Genomic DNA, 18,987 nt, shown 5'->3' on the forward strand with positions numbered 1-18,987 from the left:
ATTTCCCTGTACCCTGGCATGGTGGCTGCGGTCTTGGATTTAGCCTGGAAATGGCACAGGGGGCTGCTCTGCTTGAAGTCCCACAGGCAGCTCCTGGTTTCCCTAGAGCCTCAGCCGGGCTCCAGGAGAGCTGCTCCCCCAGAGCTGGCAGCAGTACCACCACAAAGAGCTGTCCAGGCCCAGCTGCAAGCCACTTCTCCCATCCCACAGCCCACCTGGTGCCCAGCTGGCCTGCCCAAGTGCCCAAGTGGGGAAAACATCCCAAAAACAGGTGAAAGCTGAAGTGATCAGCAGTCAATGCCTTTATTAAAACTACACCACTTTTAGACAAACATTTCAGTTTAAGTTTCCAAGCATCTCACTGGCCTACTGCAGGGACTGGCGGCATTGGGGTCACCGCCAGCCGCCGTCCCCGTGCCGGACCCTCAGCTCTGCCCCCGGAGGAAGGCAGCCAGCCTCCGGCTCTGCCTCGCTCTGAGCCAGCTGCCGGCAGCAGCGTTAGCTGGAATGTGCAGGTCACTCTCTACAGAGCCACGTAAGTGTTCCTCTTCTGTCAGTGCAATAAATACAAGTGCATCAAACATAATTTAAGTGGCACAGTTAGCTTATGAGTATCATGGGTCAGAAACCTCAGGGATAACCACGCTAATGGCAGAAGAATCTCAGTACAAGAACAAGCTACTGTCTGCTTTGCAACTAGTATGATCCTGCAGGTATAACTGGGATGCATGCCGAGCAGTTTATACTACGCTGTACACCCCTTAATGGACCCTTCAGACAGCACGATTCACTTCTGAGCACTAGTGACTAAACCTACAGCACCACTCCTTTCTCCTGGACAGTCCTGGACAGCGTGCTCCAAACACAGCAGTGATGGGGCTGAGAAAGCTGCTGCTGAAAGTGCCCGTGGTGCCCAGAACACAGCAGGGAGGCACGGGAGAAAGGTGGAAGAACCCCAGACTTGTTTTTGCATCAAGAACTGCGTGTCACTGCCTGCTTATAACTACAGAGGAACAGCGTAGCCACCAGGAACAGGAAATCAAAAGGAATTAAAAAGTAGATGAGGGGAAATAAAAATACAAGAGTTCTTCCCACCCAAAGGAAGCACATAGCTGGCTGGCTGTGTACAGGGAAAATGGAAGACACCCATTCCCACATCCTGGGCCCATGCTGATCGCAGAAGGGGGAAGTCAGGCAAAACACGATCTTATGCTTTCCAGCTTAAACTCCCAACTCTGTAATTTATCTGTATAAGCCACTTCAGTCCCTAATAAGAAGTGCATGTGAGGAAGGGGAGGAGCTCCACTGAGGATAACAGGGATGGGAGCAGAAGTGGTGTCCAGAAGGGAAACTGTACGGAACAGAAAAAAAGGGTATTCATCTTTTCCCCTTAGATAGATGTTGGAAAAGGGAGAACAAAAAAAAAAAAATCTCACTTTATTTCCAAATGTGTGCAATTAGCCCAACACTTGCAGCACATTGTGACTGAAGAGCTAAACAAAAATACCTCTCACCACCTGGATCTTCAGTGTATTTGTAATTACAGCCACTTAGCGGAAAAAAAGGGAAGGCAAAACATGTATTTCCTAGAAAGGGAACACCTCAAACTCAAGCAAGACGACTGTGGTACGGAGACACGGCAAAAGCCATTCACCTACAAAATGAGTCTGTATGTGATCCAAAAAACAGCAGCAGTGTTTGGAAGCGAAAGAAACACCCTTGGTCATGACATACGTGTCCTAGGAATGTCTGTCCTCAGTGGTACCGCGCTGGACTGGCCAGGCTCTGTTGTGCTTACTTTTTTCACCATTTGGTACAAGCTCCTGGGTTGTTGTCACCCCTCCGTCCACATCGAAAAAGAAGCCATCAACTTCTTTCTTCTACCATCACAGACGCTGATGCTGGGAGCTGGAGTTGCCAAGGGTACACATCAGGACTGGAGTGGGAATCCCTGACCTCCTTTCGTGCCAGGGATGGAAGAATGGCAGACTGACCCACGGGGAGGGAGGAGGAAAAGGAGAGAGAGAGGGGAAGGAAAGAAAGGGAAACCTCTGCGCTGCCAAGCAGCCAGTCTTCAGTGATGATGCTCATGTTCAGATACTCCCAGAAACTCCCTAGGAAAAGAAACAACACAGCAGTGACTCCCAGTTGTCCTACACTCTGGTGGATGCTGTGGCTTCTGTTTCCCTGGCAAATACCGGGGCTCGAGCGCTTGCAGCTAGAGGGAGCAGCAGTGAGCTTTCCTGTCACCCAGCTAGAAAAGGTAAATGCCAGCAGCAGAAGCAGCTGCTCTGCAGACAGCCCCTCCAGAGCATCCGGCTCACAGCAAAGACGAGACGGAGAGGGGGGAGTGCTCCCAAGCTTTCTGTGGTTCCCCTTCTGTAGTTCCCCTTCTGTAGTGCTGACCCAGAGCCCCAAGCACCGTCCCCCCCATGCTGTGGAGACCCCGCTGGCTGGGCTGTTACCGCAGTATTCGAGGTAGCTCTGGACTCCTGTAGATGTATTTGTGCCGGTAGCCGAGGTCTGTGTGGAACGGAACAAACTGCACCTTGTAGTCTCGGAAACTCCGCGATGTCGCCGCGATGTTGTAAAGCTGAGTCCGAGGGGAAGCAGGTGAGGGCCACGTGTCACTCCAAACCAACTACCCCCCAGCTCAAACCCAGCCATCCCACCCCAAATCAGCCCCCAGGCCCCCAAACCAGCTGCCTCTCTCGGGGTGGTCCTGGCTTGACCAGCTTCGCAACCTCTGGCCCAGCCTCACTACTGATTCGCCACCTCCAGCACCACAGAACCTGTGGTCCCTTCAGGCTGCGCATTTCTGTGTACATCCTGCTGTTGCTGTCTTTCTGCCTGGCTTTATCAACATCCCTGGGGTGTTATTCTGGCCACCCCAGTCCCTTCCTCCAGGGCAGTTCGCAGAGCCACACGCCTACCTTTTTTCCCAGATGAAACGGTACCACCGGGTCGTCCTCAGCGTGAAGGATGAGCAGGGAGCAGGAAATGTATTTCACACTGTAAGGCAGACAACAGTGGCAATCAGGAGCAGGTAGACTGGACGCATTTTCCTCCCTGCCCAAAACTACTTCTACCACAGAGAGCCCCTTACTGATGTCAGGCAAAGCCAGTTAAAAATAGAGCAAGCAAACAACTGCAAGGCTTCAACGCAGCACGCAGGGCTAGGAAGCGTGGGCTGGCCCGCAGCAGCCTCCCGGCACTAGCACCGACACGCCTGGATTTGCAAGGAAGCTGCAGTGACTAACGTGTTCTGTGGGTCATTAAGTGCAGTTCAGATCTTGAAAATGCTATTACACAGGCACCATTAATTCGGTCTGCAGAAGATTTACTAGCAAAAGGCATCCTTGGAAAAGCTGCTTGCTGCTCAGACCCAAAGTGGCTCACATCACTGCAAGGCATCGTCCCCCAAGGTCTCGTTTGGTTTCGCAACTGGAAACCGAACTCCTAAGTGCTCAGCCTCTTGAATGAGGTGAAAGCAGACGTTATTATGCAAAAAGGCGGCTTATGCAAACGCACACCAGAGAAATAATCCCAAACCTTTAAAGTCCTGATGCTACTGCTTAACGTGTAACGCACACTTGAAAGGCATAAATCACCAGGATCAAATTAGCATATCCCTGAGTAGTCTCTGTGCTCTCTTTTGCATCTCTCCTCATTAAGACCAATTAAAAAAGAAAGAGCTCCATGGTGCAAAGCTGTGCTGCATTCAGGGCTGCAAGAGCAACCGAAATCCCTTCAGCAAGTACAATGCTTCGACATAAAAAGAGCACAGTGCAGTCTGCTCCTTGATGCTCGCCCTGGTTCACTGCAGCCACAGCTGAAACCCCAGCGAAGAGGGAAGACACTCACTTCTCATCGTTTGCAAATTTAATTCCACTCATCGTGATGGGGTCAAGGAAGAACCAGTCAAACCCAGGGAAGTATCTGTATATCTGAAAGGAAAAACTGGTGTTAGTGGCAGGCACCAGAAGGACAGTTACACGCAGCAGGAACAGGGCAAGCCTCTGCCATCCCTGTAACATCCCTGAGCTGCTGGCTGCGCTCTCTGCAATGAGACAGGCCACGTTTCCACCAGCACCTTTTTTCCTCTCCTGTGTCAAGCCCCTCTTATCAGCCTGCTCAGGAGCAGGCTCTCGGGGAACTTGCACGGTCAGAGTATCAAGGCACGATGCTGCCGCTGGGAACAGTTTTCTGTCGAGCGAGCTTTATCCCTGGGCACCTCACCAGGACAGGCACATCCAACATGGCTGTCTGCTCAGTTTAGAGCCAGCTTGTAGCTGAATGGAAGAGAGAGCCACGTCGGAGTGAACTCACCGGGGGATCTGGGCAAGCAAAGGGACCACACAGAGAGGGCTGTGACCAGGGGAAGCCCAGCTTTGCCATCACTTTGCTCACAGCCCACAAAATGGCCTCCCACAACAGAGAAGCTACAGCACAGAGCGGGCCGTCCACTGCTGAGAGCTGAGTTTACCTTACCCTCTCTGCATTTACTGCCCTTTCTGACCCCAATTTCTGTTTTATTTCACCAGACTCCACACATGGGTCAGGTATTGCTTACTGCAGTGGTCTTCCCAGGAACTGCCTTACACGCTGGTCTTCATTTCCAACACTTGTAAATGTGACTCACTGCAATTAGCTCAGCTACATCGCTTCTGAAGGTTAATTTCTAGGTGTGTGATTACACACCACTGCTGTGAGAACCGCTGTGTACTTGCCACAGAAAAGGGGTGACTCCGCGCCTCCTCTCGTATGTTGGTGAACGGAGATTCCAGTATCAGGGCATCCGGGGGTGTTTCTGAAAAGCCAAAGGCAACGTGCTGAAATGCAGGGGTCAGCTGCCACCACGGCATGCCAAGGACAGCCTTGTCACAAAACCTGGGACATCGGCGGCACCTGGGCCAGGTGGGACGAGCAGCAGCCCACCAGACTTACCTCTCTCACAAAGGCGCCTCACGAGATTTGTTGCGACCCTGGAAAGGAGAACAACGGGTGTTGATCCAGCACAGTCCCTCTGCAAAACACCAGGCTCTGGTGATAGCAGGGGGCAGACGTACAACTACAACGCCCTAACACTGCGGTCTGGGCAGCCAGCCCACAGTGACTTGGGTTCCCACAGGTCTCCCAAACCCCACTGATGCCCACAAAGGGCATTAGGCACCTGCGTTTAGGGAAATGAACAAGGCCGGGAAAGCAGCACACCATGTAGTCACTTGAAAGGATCTCTTTGAGGTGGCTCTCAGGCTCCTGACATACCCACAGTAGTGCAACACAACCTCCTACCCCAAGGGTAAAAGGGCTGAGGAGCAGAGAGGGGGAGGCAGGAGTATGGGCAGAGGGTTACTGAGCTCCAGGCAGCTGAGCACGGGGCTCCCAGGGTGACACTGGCCACAGCTGGGTCAGAAAGCCAAAAGGTGTCCTCCACGCACCTCCCTAACGGGACGGACACATTTACAGAAGTCGCTGAATCCTCCAAGCACAGTTAACTTCAACAAGCTCAACCTCTGGGCTGGCTACAGTCACCAGCAAACTCTGCTGGGGACCACAGTCACAGGCCATTCAGATGGCAGTGCACTGGGAAACGTCACCAGAATGCTCCAACCCAGAAAGGGATCCTGAACGCAGCAAAAATAAAGAGGAAGAGCCAAAGGAAAAAATAAAATCTGCTTTGTCTCAAACAAAGCACGCCATTTAGTACCATGGTGATGAAGATGCACTATCCTGAAACACCTCCCTGCCCCAGCACCACGTTTCGTTGGACAGCAAGGCAAGCCACTGTAGACTCAAACAGTCTCATCTGCACACTGTTTAACTTCAAAGTAATTCCTGCATTTGCCCTCTGCTCATCCCCACATCAATGGGATAAGAGTACGTGTTTTCTGCTGAGCGTGATCAGCCTCCAGACAGCACAGGAATGGGAGGAAGCATAAAAGGAAAGTTAAAAACCATTTAGGAAAAGGCACTTGGGACTGCAGATTTCTCACTGTTCCTACTTCCCTGTGCCAGGCATGACCACGTAAACACTGTCGATGGCCAGCAGTGCAGCCATGCAGGCATCTACATGAATATTAATTACACACAATATGTTTGTCAGGACAGAAAAAGAACATTTTGTAAGGGAAAACTGCGCACACATGTGGCCTTTCTGGGATGCTCTTCCAGAATATCAAAGCAGCACGATGTTCTGCTCTGAGAGACAAATGCAGACATAGGTTCACCACAGGAAGAGATCAGAGCAGTCCCGCTCGCCTTCCACTTGATCAAATAGCATCACACTCTAAGTGCCTGTTTCCCAGCGTATCCCTCCGGGCAATGAAGGTTCGAGATCAATTCCTGCACAGTCATTCACTGTAGCCCTTCTCTCTGCAGAGCGCAAAAGGGGAGCTACTCTGCAGCAGTTATGCCACAGACTCCAAGCCAAGCCAGCCTGGGGGTTACGGCAAACAGTGCCTTCACCCAAGGTTGGTGTTTGATGTTTGTCGGAAGGTGCTAAGTCCCACTGGGATTCGATGCTTACCCCGTGCCCAAGGAGTGTCCCCAGATGTAGACAGGGTTGTCTCCGCTTCTTGCTTTTATCCAGTCGAAGACGTGAAGGGCGTCATAGGTCATTCCCCTCTCAGACGGGCTGCCTATTGAATCCCCCCAGCCTGAAACACAAAAGGTCCCTCTGTGAGCTGCATGAAAGGCTCTGCAAAGCCAGACGGCTCTTCCCATGCAGAACACCTGCAGAAGAGTCAGGCACAGGCAGTTTCTGCTCATCTCACCGTGCACGTCTACAGTTTGGGGTTAAAGCCCTGACTGATCAGCAGTCATTGAAACAAGGTAACTGCTGGCTGCAAAGAAATTTTTGTGGGTTTGGTCAACAACAAAAACAACAGCTGGATCCCAAACACGGCCACACTGTGTTCTTGCACCTCCCTGACCACAACAGCCCAGCTCCCAGACCTCAGCTGCTTTTGCATGCACGTAACCAATTCCTAAGTGCAGTCTCTACAAGCATACGAAGTGGATCCTTGGGATCAAAACCCAAGCACATTTCACAAAGCTGTTGCAACGTCAGCTTGTCCATGGTGTCCGATCAGGGCCCGCCAGCAATCTTCCACCCTCCTGATTTCTCTGGCTCTATCCCTATTACAGTGTGTCTACACACCTCACGCCGAGCAGGAAGCATCCCACATCCCTTCTGACACCTACAGAGCAGCCAGAGAAGCTGCAGCCAGCAGGACTGAAAAACAGGGCAAGCTCCTACAAATAAAACTCTGAGAAGAGCAGCAGATACTTGACTACTGGTGGCACAGAGCTGCAAAATGGTCACAGCTCCTGCCAAGGATGTTAGCAATGAGCTGCCATGTATCTTAGCTTCACAACAACTCCAGACCAGCTCGCTGTCTCTGTGAGACCTGAAAGAACATTAATAAGTAGGAATTCTATCAAAGGTACCATTATCTGGGGAGCAGAAACAGTATTTCATAACAATCTTGTTTAATTCTCGTGCCTTTTGTTACACTTTGGAGTAATTTTATTATGGAAATTTGAGATTTCTGGAAATGCCTTACAGATCAGAAACATCTGCAGCATCTAATACAGCTTCTCTGAATTGTCAACAGGGCAGCACATAGTTACACGTCACAAAATAACCATGTCTCGTTTGTACAATTTAAAGGCGAGAAAAGGATGAACTTAAAATTGAAAAAGAAACAGTAACCACAACTGATTAGCTAACAGCAACTGTTTGTAAAACAACAGTTCCCCTGAGATTATCTTACAAAGAAAAGCAATTATTTTGTTACTTAGAAAAGAAAGATAGCTAAAAGCGTTTCACAATAACAGAAGCCCACATACCTCGATAATCAAACGTGACCACATGGTACCCGAGGGAGCTGAGAACCTGGAGGGGAGAGAGAAACACACAGAAAGCTCTCACAGAGGCTGCCACCTCTGCCGTGCTCTTGCCTCAGGCCAAGGTGCAGGGACCTGATTTATAACATTATCAGCCCAACTTGGTAAAGGAGTAATTTAAGAGCTTTTCAGCGTAGCAGGCGCAGGGCTTTCGAGCAGCAGACATTTCAGTCTGCTGGCTTTACTCCATTTGTCTCCTGGACCAAGATGTAGATCACCCCTTTAACAGCTTTACCCTTGATATCTACAAATACCCAGTGACCGTTTCCCATACAACCAAACAAAACCCACACAAAAACTTCCGGGGTTTCCAGTGAAACAGTACAACTGCTTCATTTATACTATCCAAACTTGCATAAAGGTGAGCTCAACATACAGAGGCCTGTTTCAGGTTTCAGAAGGCTTAAACATATACACCTATACACTTAAAATTGCTCTATCGTGAAGATTTATGTTACGAACAGTGGTAATCCTAGTAAAATCCATTAAAACCAAGTAAAAATAATATCCCCACTAGATCAACTTCCTTAGAAAAAGTACCTCGGTAAAAACAGTACTGGCATTCTGAGCTACCATTGCTTGGTATAACTCTAACATCTCTGCAGTGGATAAAAATCAGTCACAAAAAGATTAAACTGCTGTTGTGACCTCTGTAGGATGTGTAATAAAAAAGCCATCTTAGTATTACATTACACTCTAAATCTTTTAATGGACCAAAGGAAATTGCGCGTAAAACCAACACGTTGTTTTTAGTGTAAGTGAAATCTTAACAGTCTGAATGATTTCTGTTACAAGTTTAGGCCTCGTTAGTACTGGAAAAAAAAAAGCACCATACAGAGAAGAGGGGTGTTGGCAACCCAAATCCTTTGCTGGGGGGACTACGATGGTGACAGTATCTCCTTTTTTCCTTCTCAGATCCGCTTGGGATCAATCTTTGTACATTTCTGATGCGCACAACATGCTACTTTCTCTTCACCAGTCTATGACTCTACATTACAACCCAAATTACCCTGCGGGATGTGTTTAAGACATATCGGACATGTTCTCTTCCTCACCTCTAAACCCATCTCTGCATCTCTCTTGCAGAGCACGGGCGAGCTGCTCCCAGCCCTGTCCCCACGGCTGGGCTGTGCCCCCTCCCAGCCCCACTCGTACCTGCACTACTCTGCAACGTGCCCTGCGTCCCCATCTCCAAGGTCTCTGCTGTCGCACGGGGCCTGCGCTCCTCTACACTGCGTCACTATGCTGGCTGCCATCAGCATCTCGTTTGACACAGAGTAACTACCTGCAGCTTGCACATAAAAATGTGACAGATTTTCTCTCTAATACTGTCTGTGCGGGAGTTGTTACTATTTGCATTACGGCCACAGCCAAACCACATCATTATACAAAGCTCAGCAAAATAGAACAAGCTAGCCAGTAGTCACCTGGTCTTTAGACGATTGCTGTTAGGGCTAAACATGCCGAAAACAGTGCTCCAGGGGGCTCCAAAGCAAGCTCGGAAGCTTTACAAGCCTCAGCCATGTTACCAGCAATAGCAGCGCTACATTCATGGGGCTACGAGGCTGCAATTTCCCTCTTCAACAGCTTACCAGCTGCGCACTATCGCTCATGAGCCCAGCAAGGATACTGCAAAACCTCTTACACTGCAAACCCTCTTGTGACCCGAGGCTTCTCTCCAGGAATGAGCAGTGGATTTCCTCGGAGGCAGCTACCCATTCAGCTGCCTCAGGGCAATCTGCACAGGTCCAAGGGCAGCAAACAGCTCTTCATTGTAACGCATTAATTTGTTGCTGAGTGTCTGATTTTATAGCCAGTGCAGCTTGCGCAACGAATAAGTGCATTATAGTGATTACGACGAGAGCTACAGGATGCCAGGCCAAGTTCAGACCTCCTGTAACTGCAGGACACCACCCTCAGGGGGACTGCAGGAAGGAGCAGTGATGCATCCTTTGGGCTGCCGTAGCAATTTGGGCATCTGCTGGGTGTACAACACTCGCTGCCTTCAAGGCTCCTCGCACCACCAGCTGGACTGCCAGGATTAGCTGTTGGGTGATCAGTATTTGTTAAAATTGTTTAAAAAAGAAAAATATCTAATGGTACCGGCAGTGTCACAGCATACAGCTGAAGTGACGTACCTGTACACTGAGCATTACCTCTTGGAATAGTCCAGTTGTACTTCCTGTAAGAACAATTGTTCTCAAGTATAATTTTAACCTTAACAGGGGTTAAGGTTACATATAGCTGACATTACCAGGTAGAGCTATAAACAGACAATTTACAGTAATGTGGGGACACAGTATGCATACAAATACTGTATCTTACACAGACGCCTGGACGCTGACTGGAAATGGAGAGAGCAATCCCACTGTCCCACTCGGCTCTAAATGGCTGTCTGCAGACAAAAAAAGCTGCTATCTTCACATGTGCATCACAGAGTTTGCCCTGCTGCTTGCCGGCACCCCCTGGGGACTGTCTAACACATTATATCAGGCTCACCCTTGCTTTACTTAGTTGTGGTAATTCTTGGCACTACCATGGAGTTATATTACTCCACTCCCCCTGTTTTATTGCCATTTTCCCACTAGCACATACCCAGAATTTATGTTATCAGTCGCAACTGCACCAGCTTCAAAGTCACTCCTTCCCTCAAAGCCCCTTTGCTCTTTGCTAGTCAGGTCTCATCAAGCAATTCCTGGTTCTTCCTTTGGCTCTAAATCCTTCCAAGGGGGTTCCCCAGATGTTTGCCCTGTACTGCATGTGCTTACAGGGCAAAGGCCCTTTACACAATGGAGGTATTAAATACCAAGTTGTGAGTGCAGATTCCTGGGCAGAACAAGTTACTCTTATTCCCGTATTCTGTTGCAGATGACCTTGCTAACATTGCAGGCAGATGGGGTTATGTATTTATCAACACAACACCACAGTACAGAATACCACTGCAAACCGTGTAACAATAACACAATAACCAGGTAAAATATTAGTAAGTACATCAGGTGCTGCAAGACAGCTGATTCCACCAGAATTACTAAATGCCACTTTTGATACGTCCACTTATGTATTGGACCCCCCGACCAGGCATGCAGAGCACCAAGTTCTTTCTTGCAAAGCCTGGTTTTCAGCTTTGCAATGGGATTTTAGTGCTAAGTCACCACACACAATCTAGCCTTTTCCAGACCATTAAAAATGATTTCCAGATCAGAAGACTGTATTAAATCGTTCCCTTTTCACATTTACATATATGATAATAAAACAGAGCAGTGAAAGCAAAGTTATGCAACAGATACTTCGCTGGATCTGGAACAGACTACGTCATCTTCTGTGCTACCTGGGGAAGGGAAAGTGAAGAAGAAGCCTCAAACATCTCCCTCTGTAGGACTTTCTGGTCATAGGAGAGGTCTCATCAGTAGCATTTGTTTCCTTATTTTATCCAATTTATTATCTATTGTTCTTAAGTATCAACTGTTAATTAACCTGCTGACAGCTTAGCTATCTTTGATATGTTTGCTGTGTTGGCTGCACCGGCAGCATCTCTTCTGAGTAACAAAGAGATGAACTTTTATTTTAATTAGCAGCACGGTAAGAAAGATTTTTACACTCCTCTATTTCTTCTTAAAAAAACCTGCCGAGTTTAACGCATCCATTGCCATCACACAGATAGGACTACTGCTTCATTTACAAAGTCAATCCATGCCAGTTCTTCTAGAGCCCTGCGTTTCGCATACCCTTGCCTAACCAACCATTCCCTCCACTTCTCTCTGCTCCATTACTAATAGCACTTTATTTACGTTCCCAATTTAAACCTTTTTTCTTTTCGATCTCTATCCTAGATTTCTTTTACGCTTACACTCATATACAGTTCCCACCTGTGCTGTCAGGACTGGCACCCACCTCACTGTGTGCGGCGGGATAGCATCGCTGTTCATCCCCGCTCACCATTCCCATGGCAGCTCCACTTTCCTCCATCTGGATTTCCAACTTCTCCCCCTCTGTGTCTTCTGCAAACAGCCCTTAGCTCTCCCCCTGCATCTACCTCCTCAGAGCATCGGTCTGACCCGCACCAGCCACCACCTTCACAATATTCCTGGCCAAGACCACCATGGAGAAGCCTCCAGCTTTCCCTAACCCCAACCTGAGTCGGAGGCAGGGCCGCGCCTGGGGGTTCAAAACCCCACCGCTGAGAATGGCCATGCCTGGAAAGAGTGTCCTGAAGAGGGACAGCTAAATTCTCCTCTTGTTGCTGGGAGCCAGGTGCTGCAAGGCGACACAAAGCAAACACGCGGAGTAGAGACCAGGAATGCAGCAAGAGGAATCTGCCTGGCACTTGCCCTGGCCGCTAGCTGCTCCTGCCCAAAGCACCAGCCCTTGCGCAGCAGCCGGCAAACAGCGGGGCTCCCCTCGAGACAAGCCAGGCCCAGGCAGCATCACCCCACACGCCCACCCAAACCAAGTCCTGCGTCCTCACAGCCTGGCATGGCACAGCCCCTGCGCTTTCCCTGTGGGAAAGCAAAAAAATATGGCAGCGTCCCAATCCTATGCCCCGAGGCTATTAAGCCTCTTCTGGTTTAGGTGGTGTTGTCTTTCAAAAGCGTATTTCCCTTTCTTGTTTCTCCCTCTAGAACTAGCTCGGAAAGTCTCAGATGAAACTAATAAGACTTCAGCTGCCTTTGCAGATAATGCATTTCCTTTGGCCCTTAACAGGATGTTTAGCGTAGCAGTGACAAATGTTTTATATGTAGCAATTACTTACATCCCTATAACAATATCCCATTGTTTCTTTTGTTGCTATAAAGTTGGGTAATCTCATGTGATTGGCAAAAAAACCTCTGCATCAGCTCTCCAATCCCCCAGCACATCAACGCAGCAAGGACCAAAAGCTTCACCGCCAAATCCTCAACATACAAGTCTGAATCGCAGAGGAGCTCGCTGTAGCCTGTTCCTGACAAGGGTAGCTAGGAGAAGAGGACTCTTGTCCTGAATTTTAAAGGGTTTTGAGGACTCTTGTCTTGAGTTTTAAAGTGTTTTGACTTGCAATATTCAAAGCATAAATAATTTGTATCAACACAGTGACCCTGAATATATTAGTACATACGGTATCTGGAAACCAGGCTCAAGCAAAGAATAACTGGCCATGTGTCCAGAGCAGAGGAAAGCACCCCCCAGAGTGAGCTTTTTTCTGGTTACTGCTCCAAACACAGAATCACAGAATCGTCTAGGTTGGAAGAGACCTCCCAGATCACCGAGTCCAACATCTGACCTAACACTAACAAGTCCTCCACTAAACCGTATCACTAAGCTCTGTATCTAAACGTCTTTTAAAGACCTCCAGGGATGGTGACTCAACCACTTCCCTGGGCAGCCCATTCCAACGCCTAACAACCCTTTCAGTAAAGAAGTTCTTCCTAATATCCAACCTAAACCTCCCCTGGCGCAACTTCAGCCCATTCCCCCTCATCCTGTCACCAGGCACGTGGGAGAACAGACCAACCCCCACCTCTCTACAGCCTCCTTTAAGGTACCTGTAGAGAGCGATAAGGTCGCCCCTGAGCCTCCTCTTCTCCAGGCTGAACAAGCCCAGCTCCCTCAGCTGCTCCTCATAAGACTTGTTCTCCAGACCCCACACCAGCTTCGTTGCCCTTCTCTGGACTCTCTCGAGCACCTCCATGTCCTTCCTGTAGTGAGGGGCCCAAAACTGAACACAGTACTCGAGGTGCGGCCTCACCAGAGCCGAGTACAGGGGGACAATCACCTCCCTAGACCTGCTGGCCACACTGCTTCTTATACAAGCCAGGATGCTGTTGGCCTTCTTGGCCACCAGAGCACACTACTAGCTCATATTCAGCCGACTATCAACCAATACTCCCAGGTCCTTCTCGGCCAGGCAGCTTTCCAACCACTCATCTCCCAGCCTGTAGCTCTGCTTGGGGTTGTTGCGCCCCAGGTGCAGGACCCGGCACTTGGCCTTGTTGAACTTCATACAGTTGACCTCAGCCCATCGCTCCAGCCTATCCAGATCCTCCTGCAGAGCCTTCCTGCCCTCGAGCAGATCGACACACGCACCTAACTTGGTGCCATCTGCAAACTTACTGAGGGTGCACTCGATCCCCTCATCCAGGTCATTGATAAAGATATTAAAGAGGACCGGCCCCAGCACTGAGCCCTGCGGGACGCCACTAGTAACCGGCCTCCAACTGGATTTGACTCCATTCACCACAACTCTCTGGGCCCGGCTACCCAGCCAGTTTTTAACCCAGCGAAGCGTACGCCATTCCAAGCCCCGAGCAGCCAGTTTCTTGAGGAGAATGTTGTGGGAAACGGTGTCAAAAGCCTTACTGAAGTCAAGATAGATCACATCCATAGCCTTCCCCTCATCCACCAGGCGCGTCACTTGGTCATAGAAGGAGATCAGGTTCGTCAAGCAGGACCTGCCTTTCATAAACCCATGCTGACTGGGCCTGATCGCCTGCTTGCCCTGCAAGTGCCGCGTGATGACATTCAAGATAATCTGCTCCATGAGCTTCCCTGGCACTGAGGTCAAACTAACAGGCCTATAGTTCCCCGGGTCTACCCTCCGGCCCTTCTTGTAGATGGGCGTCACATTTGCTAGCCGCCAGTCAACTGGGACCTCCCCCGATAGCCAGGACTGCCGATAAATGATGGGAAGCGGCTTGGCCAGCTCCTCCGCCAGTTCGCTCAGTACCCTCGGGTGGATCCCATCCGGCCCCATCGACTTGCGTACATCCAAGTGCTGTAGCAGGTCGCCAACCATTTCCTCGTGGAAAGTGAGGGCCACATCCTGTTCCCCATCCCCTTCCACCAGCTCAGGGTACTGGGTATCCAGAGAACAACTGGTCTTGCTGCTAAAGACTGAGGAAAAGAAGGCATTGAGTACCTCAGCCTTTTCCTCATCTTTTGTAACTAAGTTTCCCCCCACATCCAGTAAAGGATGGAGATTCTCCTTAGTCCTCCTTTTTGTGTCGATGTATTTGTAAAAACTTTTTTTGTTATCTTTAATGGCAGTAGCCAGATTGAGCTCCAGATGAGCTTTGGCCTTTCTAATTTTGTCCCTGCACAGCCTCGCAACATCCTCATAGTCCTCTTGAGTAGCCCGCCCTCTTTTCCAAAGATTATAAACCCTCCTTTTTCTTCTAAGCACAAGCCGCAACTCTCTGTTGAGCCAGGCCGGTCTAGTTCCGCGCCGGCTTGTCTTTGGGCACGTGGGGACAGACCGCTCCTGAGCCATTAAGATTTCCTTCTTGAAGAGTGCCCAGCCTTCCTGGACTCCTCTGCCCTTCAGAACCTCCTCCCAAGGGACTCGGCCAACCAGCATCCTGAACAGCTCAAAGTCAGCCCTCCGGAAGTCCAAGACAGCAGTTTTACTGGTCCCCTTCCTGGCCTCGCCAAGAATAGAGAACTGAACCATTTCGTGGTCACTCTGCCCAAGACAGCTCCCGACCACCACATCTCCCACCAGTCCGTCACTGTTTGTGAACAGAAGGTCTAGCGGGGCACCTCCCCTGGTAGGCTCTCTAACCAGCTGCGTCAGGAAGCTATCTTCCACGCTCTCCAGAAACCTCTTAGACTGCTTTCTCTGGGCTGTGTTGTGCTTCCAGGATATGTCTGGGAAGTTGAAGTCCCCCATGAGAACAAGTGCAACACACATCCATCTCAAGTTATTTCCCTTCTGAGCCTCTTCTAGAGGGCTCTCCCCTGCTGCTTCCAGGGTCCGAGCACCAGAGGCTGAAGGGCCAGCAAGCCAACCTGGTTCATTCTGCTGGAATAAGCACATACCCAGAGTTTCTGGCGTGGTCCAGTACTAGTTCGGACAAAATCCGGAACCACTCCCTCTGCCTGTCCTGCCCAACACAAAATGCATTGCAGCAGAGGTTGTTTTTCTGGGAGTCAGCCAACTACCTTAGCATACGTGACAGTCTCCCCAGCTGTCATGTGCCAACCTTCAGTAACTTAGCACATCCTTTTTTTCTTAGGAAAAAGCATCACCTGCTTCTTTGAAACTTCCAAATGGCATTTTCTAAGTGACCTGAATTAAAAAAAGGCTTTACTGCAGGGGATCTTGCATAAGTAGCTGCATTGCAATAAGTCTTTACGAATGCCAACAATGACACCAATTATAAGGAGAAAGAAATGAAAGCTAAATCCATAGGAAAAACACAGCCTCAAATCCCTCTGAAATGAACTAGCAAAAATAATTATGGCTCTTTGGGGACATTTGGGGATGCGCTGTGTCACAACAGTGACTATACAGAGACTGGTAACATATGAAACAATACCCCTAAATAGTACCTTAAGTCAGCATACCAGGATGATCAATCAAATCATGGCTGTGATTAAATAAAGCTTTTATTTTTTCCCCACGAACTGTTCTGAACATATTCCTGGCAAAGAACCTGGTTAGTTTGGTTGGAGCTGACAGGTAACAGCAAGTAAAAAACCTTTCAAATATTTTTGAATGTGGTGAAGCGTGCTCACTGCTTACAGACTCCCCTAGATGTGGGGTGTGTATGGCAGAAGGGGGCCAAAAACCCTAGGTTGTGTGCCTGGTGGCAGTGGGCTGTAATGAGCAGTCTTCAAGCCTGTGCAGGTCTGACTGCATTAGTGCAACCGCCTGGACAACACGTGCAGCCACTTACCTTGTAAAGCTCCACGCGGTGATCCCCTCCTCTGGCAAAAGTGATTCATGAAGAGAATGAAAAACAAAAACAAAAGCCACATGTCAACATTTAAGCTTCCAGAGACAGGCTTGGGATTCCAGCTAAACGCAAGCATGCATGCCAAATATAAACACTTTAGCTGCTTTGTTACAGGCTACAAGGAGACATCACAGCACTGTTGAGCTATGCAGGATATAGTTTAAATGTCGACTTCTCCCTTTAAATTTCTTCTCATGGCAGGAAAAGACAATCTTTTCAACCCACCCTCCAACCTCCCTTTTCCAAAGCCTGTAACACATCCAAACCAGCCTGCCCTTGCTGGCTTTGCAGATCCTGAGCTCCTGCCACCAGTGCTGCCCCAGCCAGTAACCCCTGCTCCCAGCAGACCTCACCACATTAACCCAAGCGCGTGGCCCTTGGAACCTCTCACCTGGCTCCTAGCACAGGGACAGAAAGGACACGTGAAAAAGACTGAGCAGAGAAAACCAGAGTGGAACACTAGAAATAAGTCCAGGGGAAGAATCCGCTTTAATGTTTTTTTCATAAATTGAAAACTAGAGGCTAAAAAAGGAAAGGAGAGGGAACGTGACATCACATGCATTAAAATACGTCCCCATTGTGACACTGCTAATCCACAATGGAGCTTTAGTCTAGCATTGCTAAAAGTAGATTTTCGTCTGCACTCACATGAAAACCCTAAAACATTCCCGCTATGACTGGTTTGGTCAGTGCAGCCTCTAAACCAAACTGCCACTTTCCAGACCTCCCTCGAAGAACACACGCACTTGCCAGCCAAAAGCTGTCAGCTCCAACTGCGCTACAAAATACCTAACACAGCCAAAACCACTCAGGGCAAAATGTAAGGGGTTGCTTGGAAGTCGAGTTGAATCAAACAAGTTTGAGGAAGAAGATACACTTGCTTGAAAAGCCATCTTAGATGTGCACACACCGGTGACTTCTCATGCATTCCTCAAAGTGCAACACATGATTTTTTTAATTTTTTTTTTTTTTAAGGACATCAGGTAAACATCATTTTTGCCTCAGCTCCAGACCACTCAGCTGAACCAGAAAGCAAAGGCAGTGCCTTTTACTCATGCTTTATTGATGCAGGCTGTGTTAACCAGGCCTTTCACAAGAGACTGAAGATGCGCTGTGGAAACATACAGCAACATACATTAAAGCAGAAACGGCAAAGCCAATATGACTCCGGCTTCCTCCAATGCACAGAGTAAAGCAAAACGTGAGATACGCAATCAATACATAGCTCAGCACTTTATCTCAGTAACACCTGGGGGAGCCAAGAAGTAAATCTAATCAATAAGCACACAACAGAGATACCGGTCCTAAATTACCACTGTTAAGCTGCAGAGCAGTTTCCATTAGCATCATTTGCTACACCCAATAAGGACAAGAAAAACTAAGCAGTATTTGAAAAATAAGGCAACAATTTGATTAAACCTTGTAACACATCAGTATGAGAAGACAACAGTTTCTAAAGTCCCATCTGCTCCTGCATTTCCTAGCTCACAGCCCAATACTCTTTGAAAGATGCATATTAGTAAAGAAAAAAACCCACATGCACTAATAACTCAAGTAAAGCTCTGCATCATGCAGAGATGTGGCAGGAAAACCATGACACTGCGAAACACCCAGGAAGCCCCAGACTGTACTAATCGGTTTTAGCACCCAGAAATTTTGGAGAACTTGACCACAGCTGCTAAGATTACAAATTTTAGAAATGCTCCTGTTCCAGACAAACATCCTGTACATGTGCAATAAGGAAACAGGCCAGCACATTACCTTCCTCTTTCCATCTGATTTTCCTTCCTCAAAATGTGTTAACTACTAAAATAAGCTCATGAAAGGAACTGGAAAGCTTATTTAATATACTTAAAAGCATATATACAGAAGAGGTAATACTATCCCATGTCTTGATTCAGAAACCATTATACTGGAAAGAAGTATTCCTCCCTACTTGATCGAGTAGGCGTCACAGCCTCCTGGCACGCAGAGGACAGAAAGCATGTGCAGGATCAGATCTCTCTGATAATGCAATAAATCTATTCCCACATTCAATAAATGGAGAGCCATCATGCCTTAAAACATGCTTTCTTTTGAAAAGAAAGGAGAAGAACCAAAATGCTTTTAGATTTTTTTATTTTTTTTTAATCAACGTGTTGAAGCTGTAGCAAGACAGAAAAAACACACTGCCTAACAGAGCCGTTACTGTTTTGTGTCTCACCTTGTTCCCGCATTGCCGTGCAAATAAAGGATTACAGGATGGCTGGAACCCAAAGCATCTTCAAACCACAACTGGTCCTTCCCCCGGGCATTCTTCCATAAGGCTGCAGGGACTGTATGCCTGTATCCAGAAGGAAAAAAAAAATATATATATATATATATA

At 48.5% G+C, this 18,987-nt stretch overlaps 1 protein-coding gene across 1 annotated transcript in view; it reads right to left on the reverse strand.

The window, feature by feature from the left end:
• Window positions 1–284: 284 nt before the first annotated feature.
• The window catches only part of ABHD12 (abhydrolase domain containing 12, lysophospholipase), a 42,681-nt gene continuing 23,978 nt past the window's right edge, over window positions 285–18,987 (reverse strand). The window contains exons 4-13 of the mRNA XM_035557593.2: window positions 18,826–18,945; window positions 16,563–16,593; window positions 7,855–7,900; window positions 6,530–6,659; window positions 4,948–4,985; window positions 4,731–4,810; window positions 3,865–3,947; window positions 2,934–3,012; window positions 2,466–2,593; window positions 285–2,114 (exon numbers count right to left, since the gene is read on the reverse strand). Coding sequence (XP_035413486.1) covers window positions 2,075–2,114; window positions 2,466–2,593; window positions 2,934–3,012; window positions 3,865–3,947; window positions 4,731–4,810; window positions 4,948–4,985; window positions 6,530–6,659; window positions 7,855–7,900; window positions 16,563–16,593; window positions 18,826–18,945 — 775 coding nt within the window. The 3' untranslated portion in view covers window positions 285–2,074. The remainder of the gene's footprint in view (window positions 2,115–2,465; window positions 2,594–2,933; window positions 3,013–3,864; window positions 3,948–4,730; window positions 4,811–4,947; window positions 4,986–6,529; window positions 6,660–7,854; window positions 7,901–16,562; window positions 16,594–18,825; window positions 18,946–18,987) is intronic.

This window comes from Cygnus atratus, chromosome 3 (assembly GCF_013377495.2).
Source record: "Cygnus atratus isolate AKBS03 ecotype Queensland, Australia chromosome 3, CAtr_DNAZoo_HiC_assembly, whole genome shotgun sequence".
In the NCBI taxonomy this organism is placed as follows: domain Eukaryota; kingdom Metazoa; phylum Chordata; class Aves; order Anseriformes; family Anatidae; genus Cygnus; species Cygnus atratus.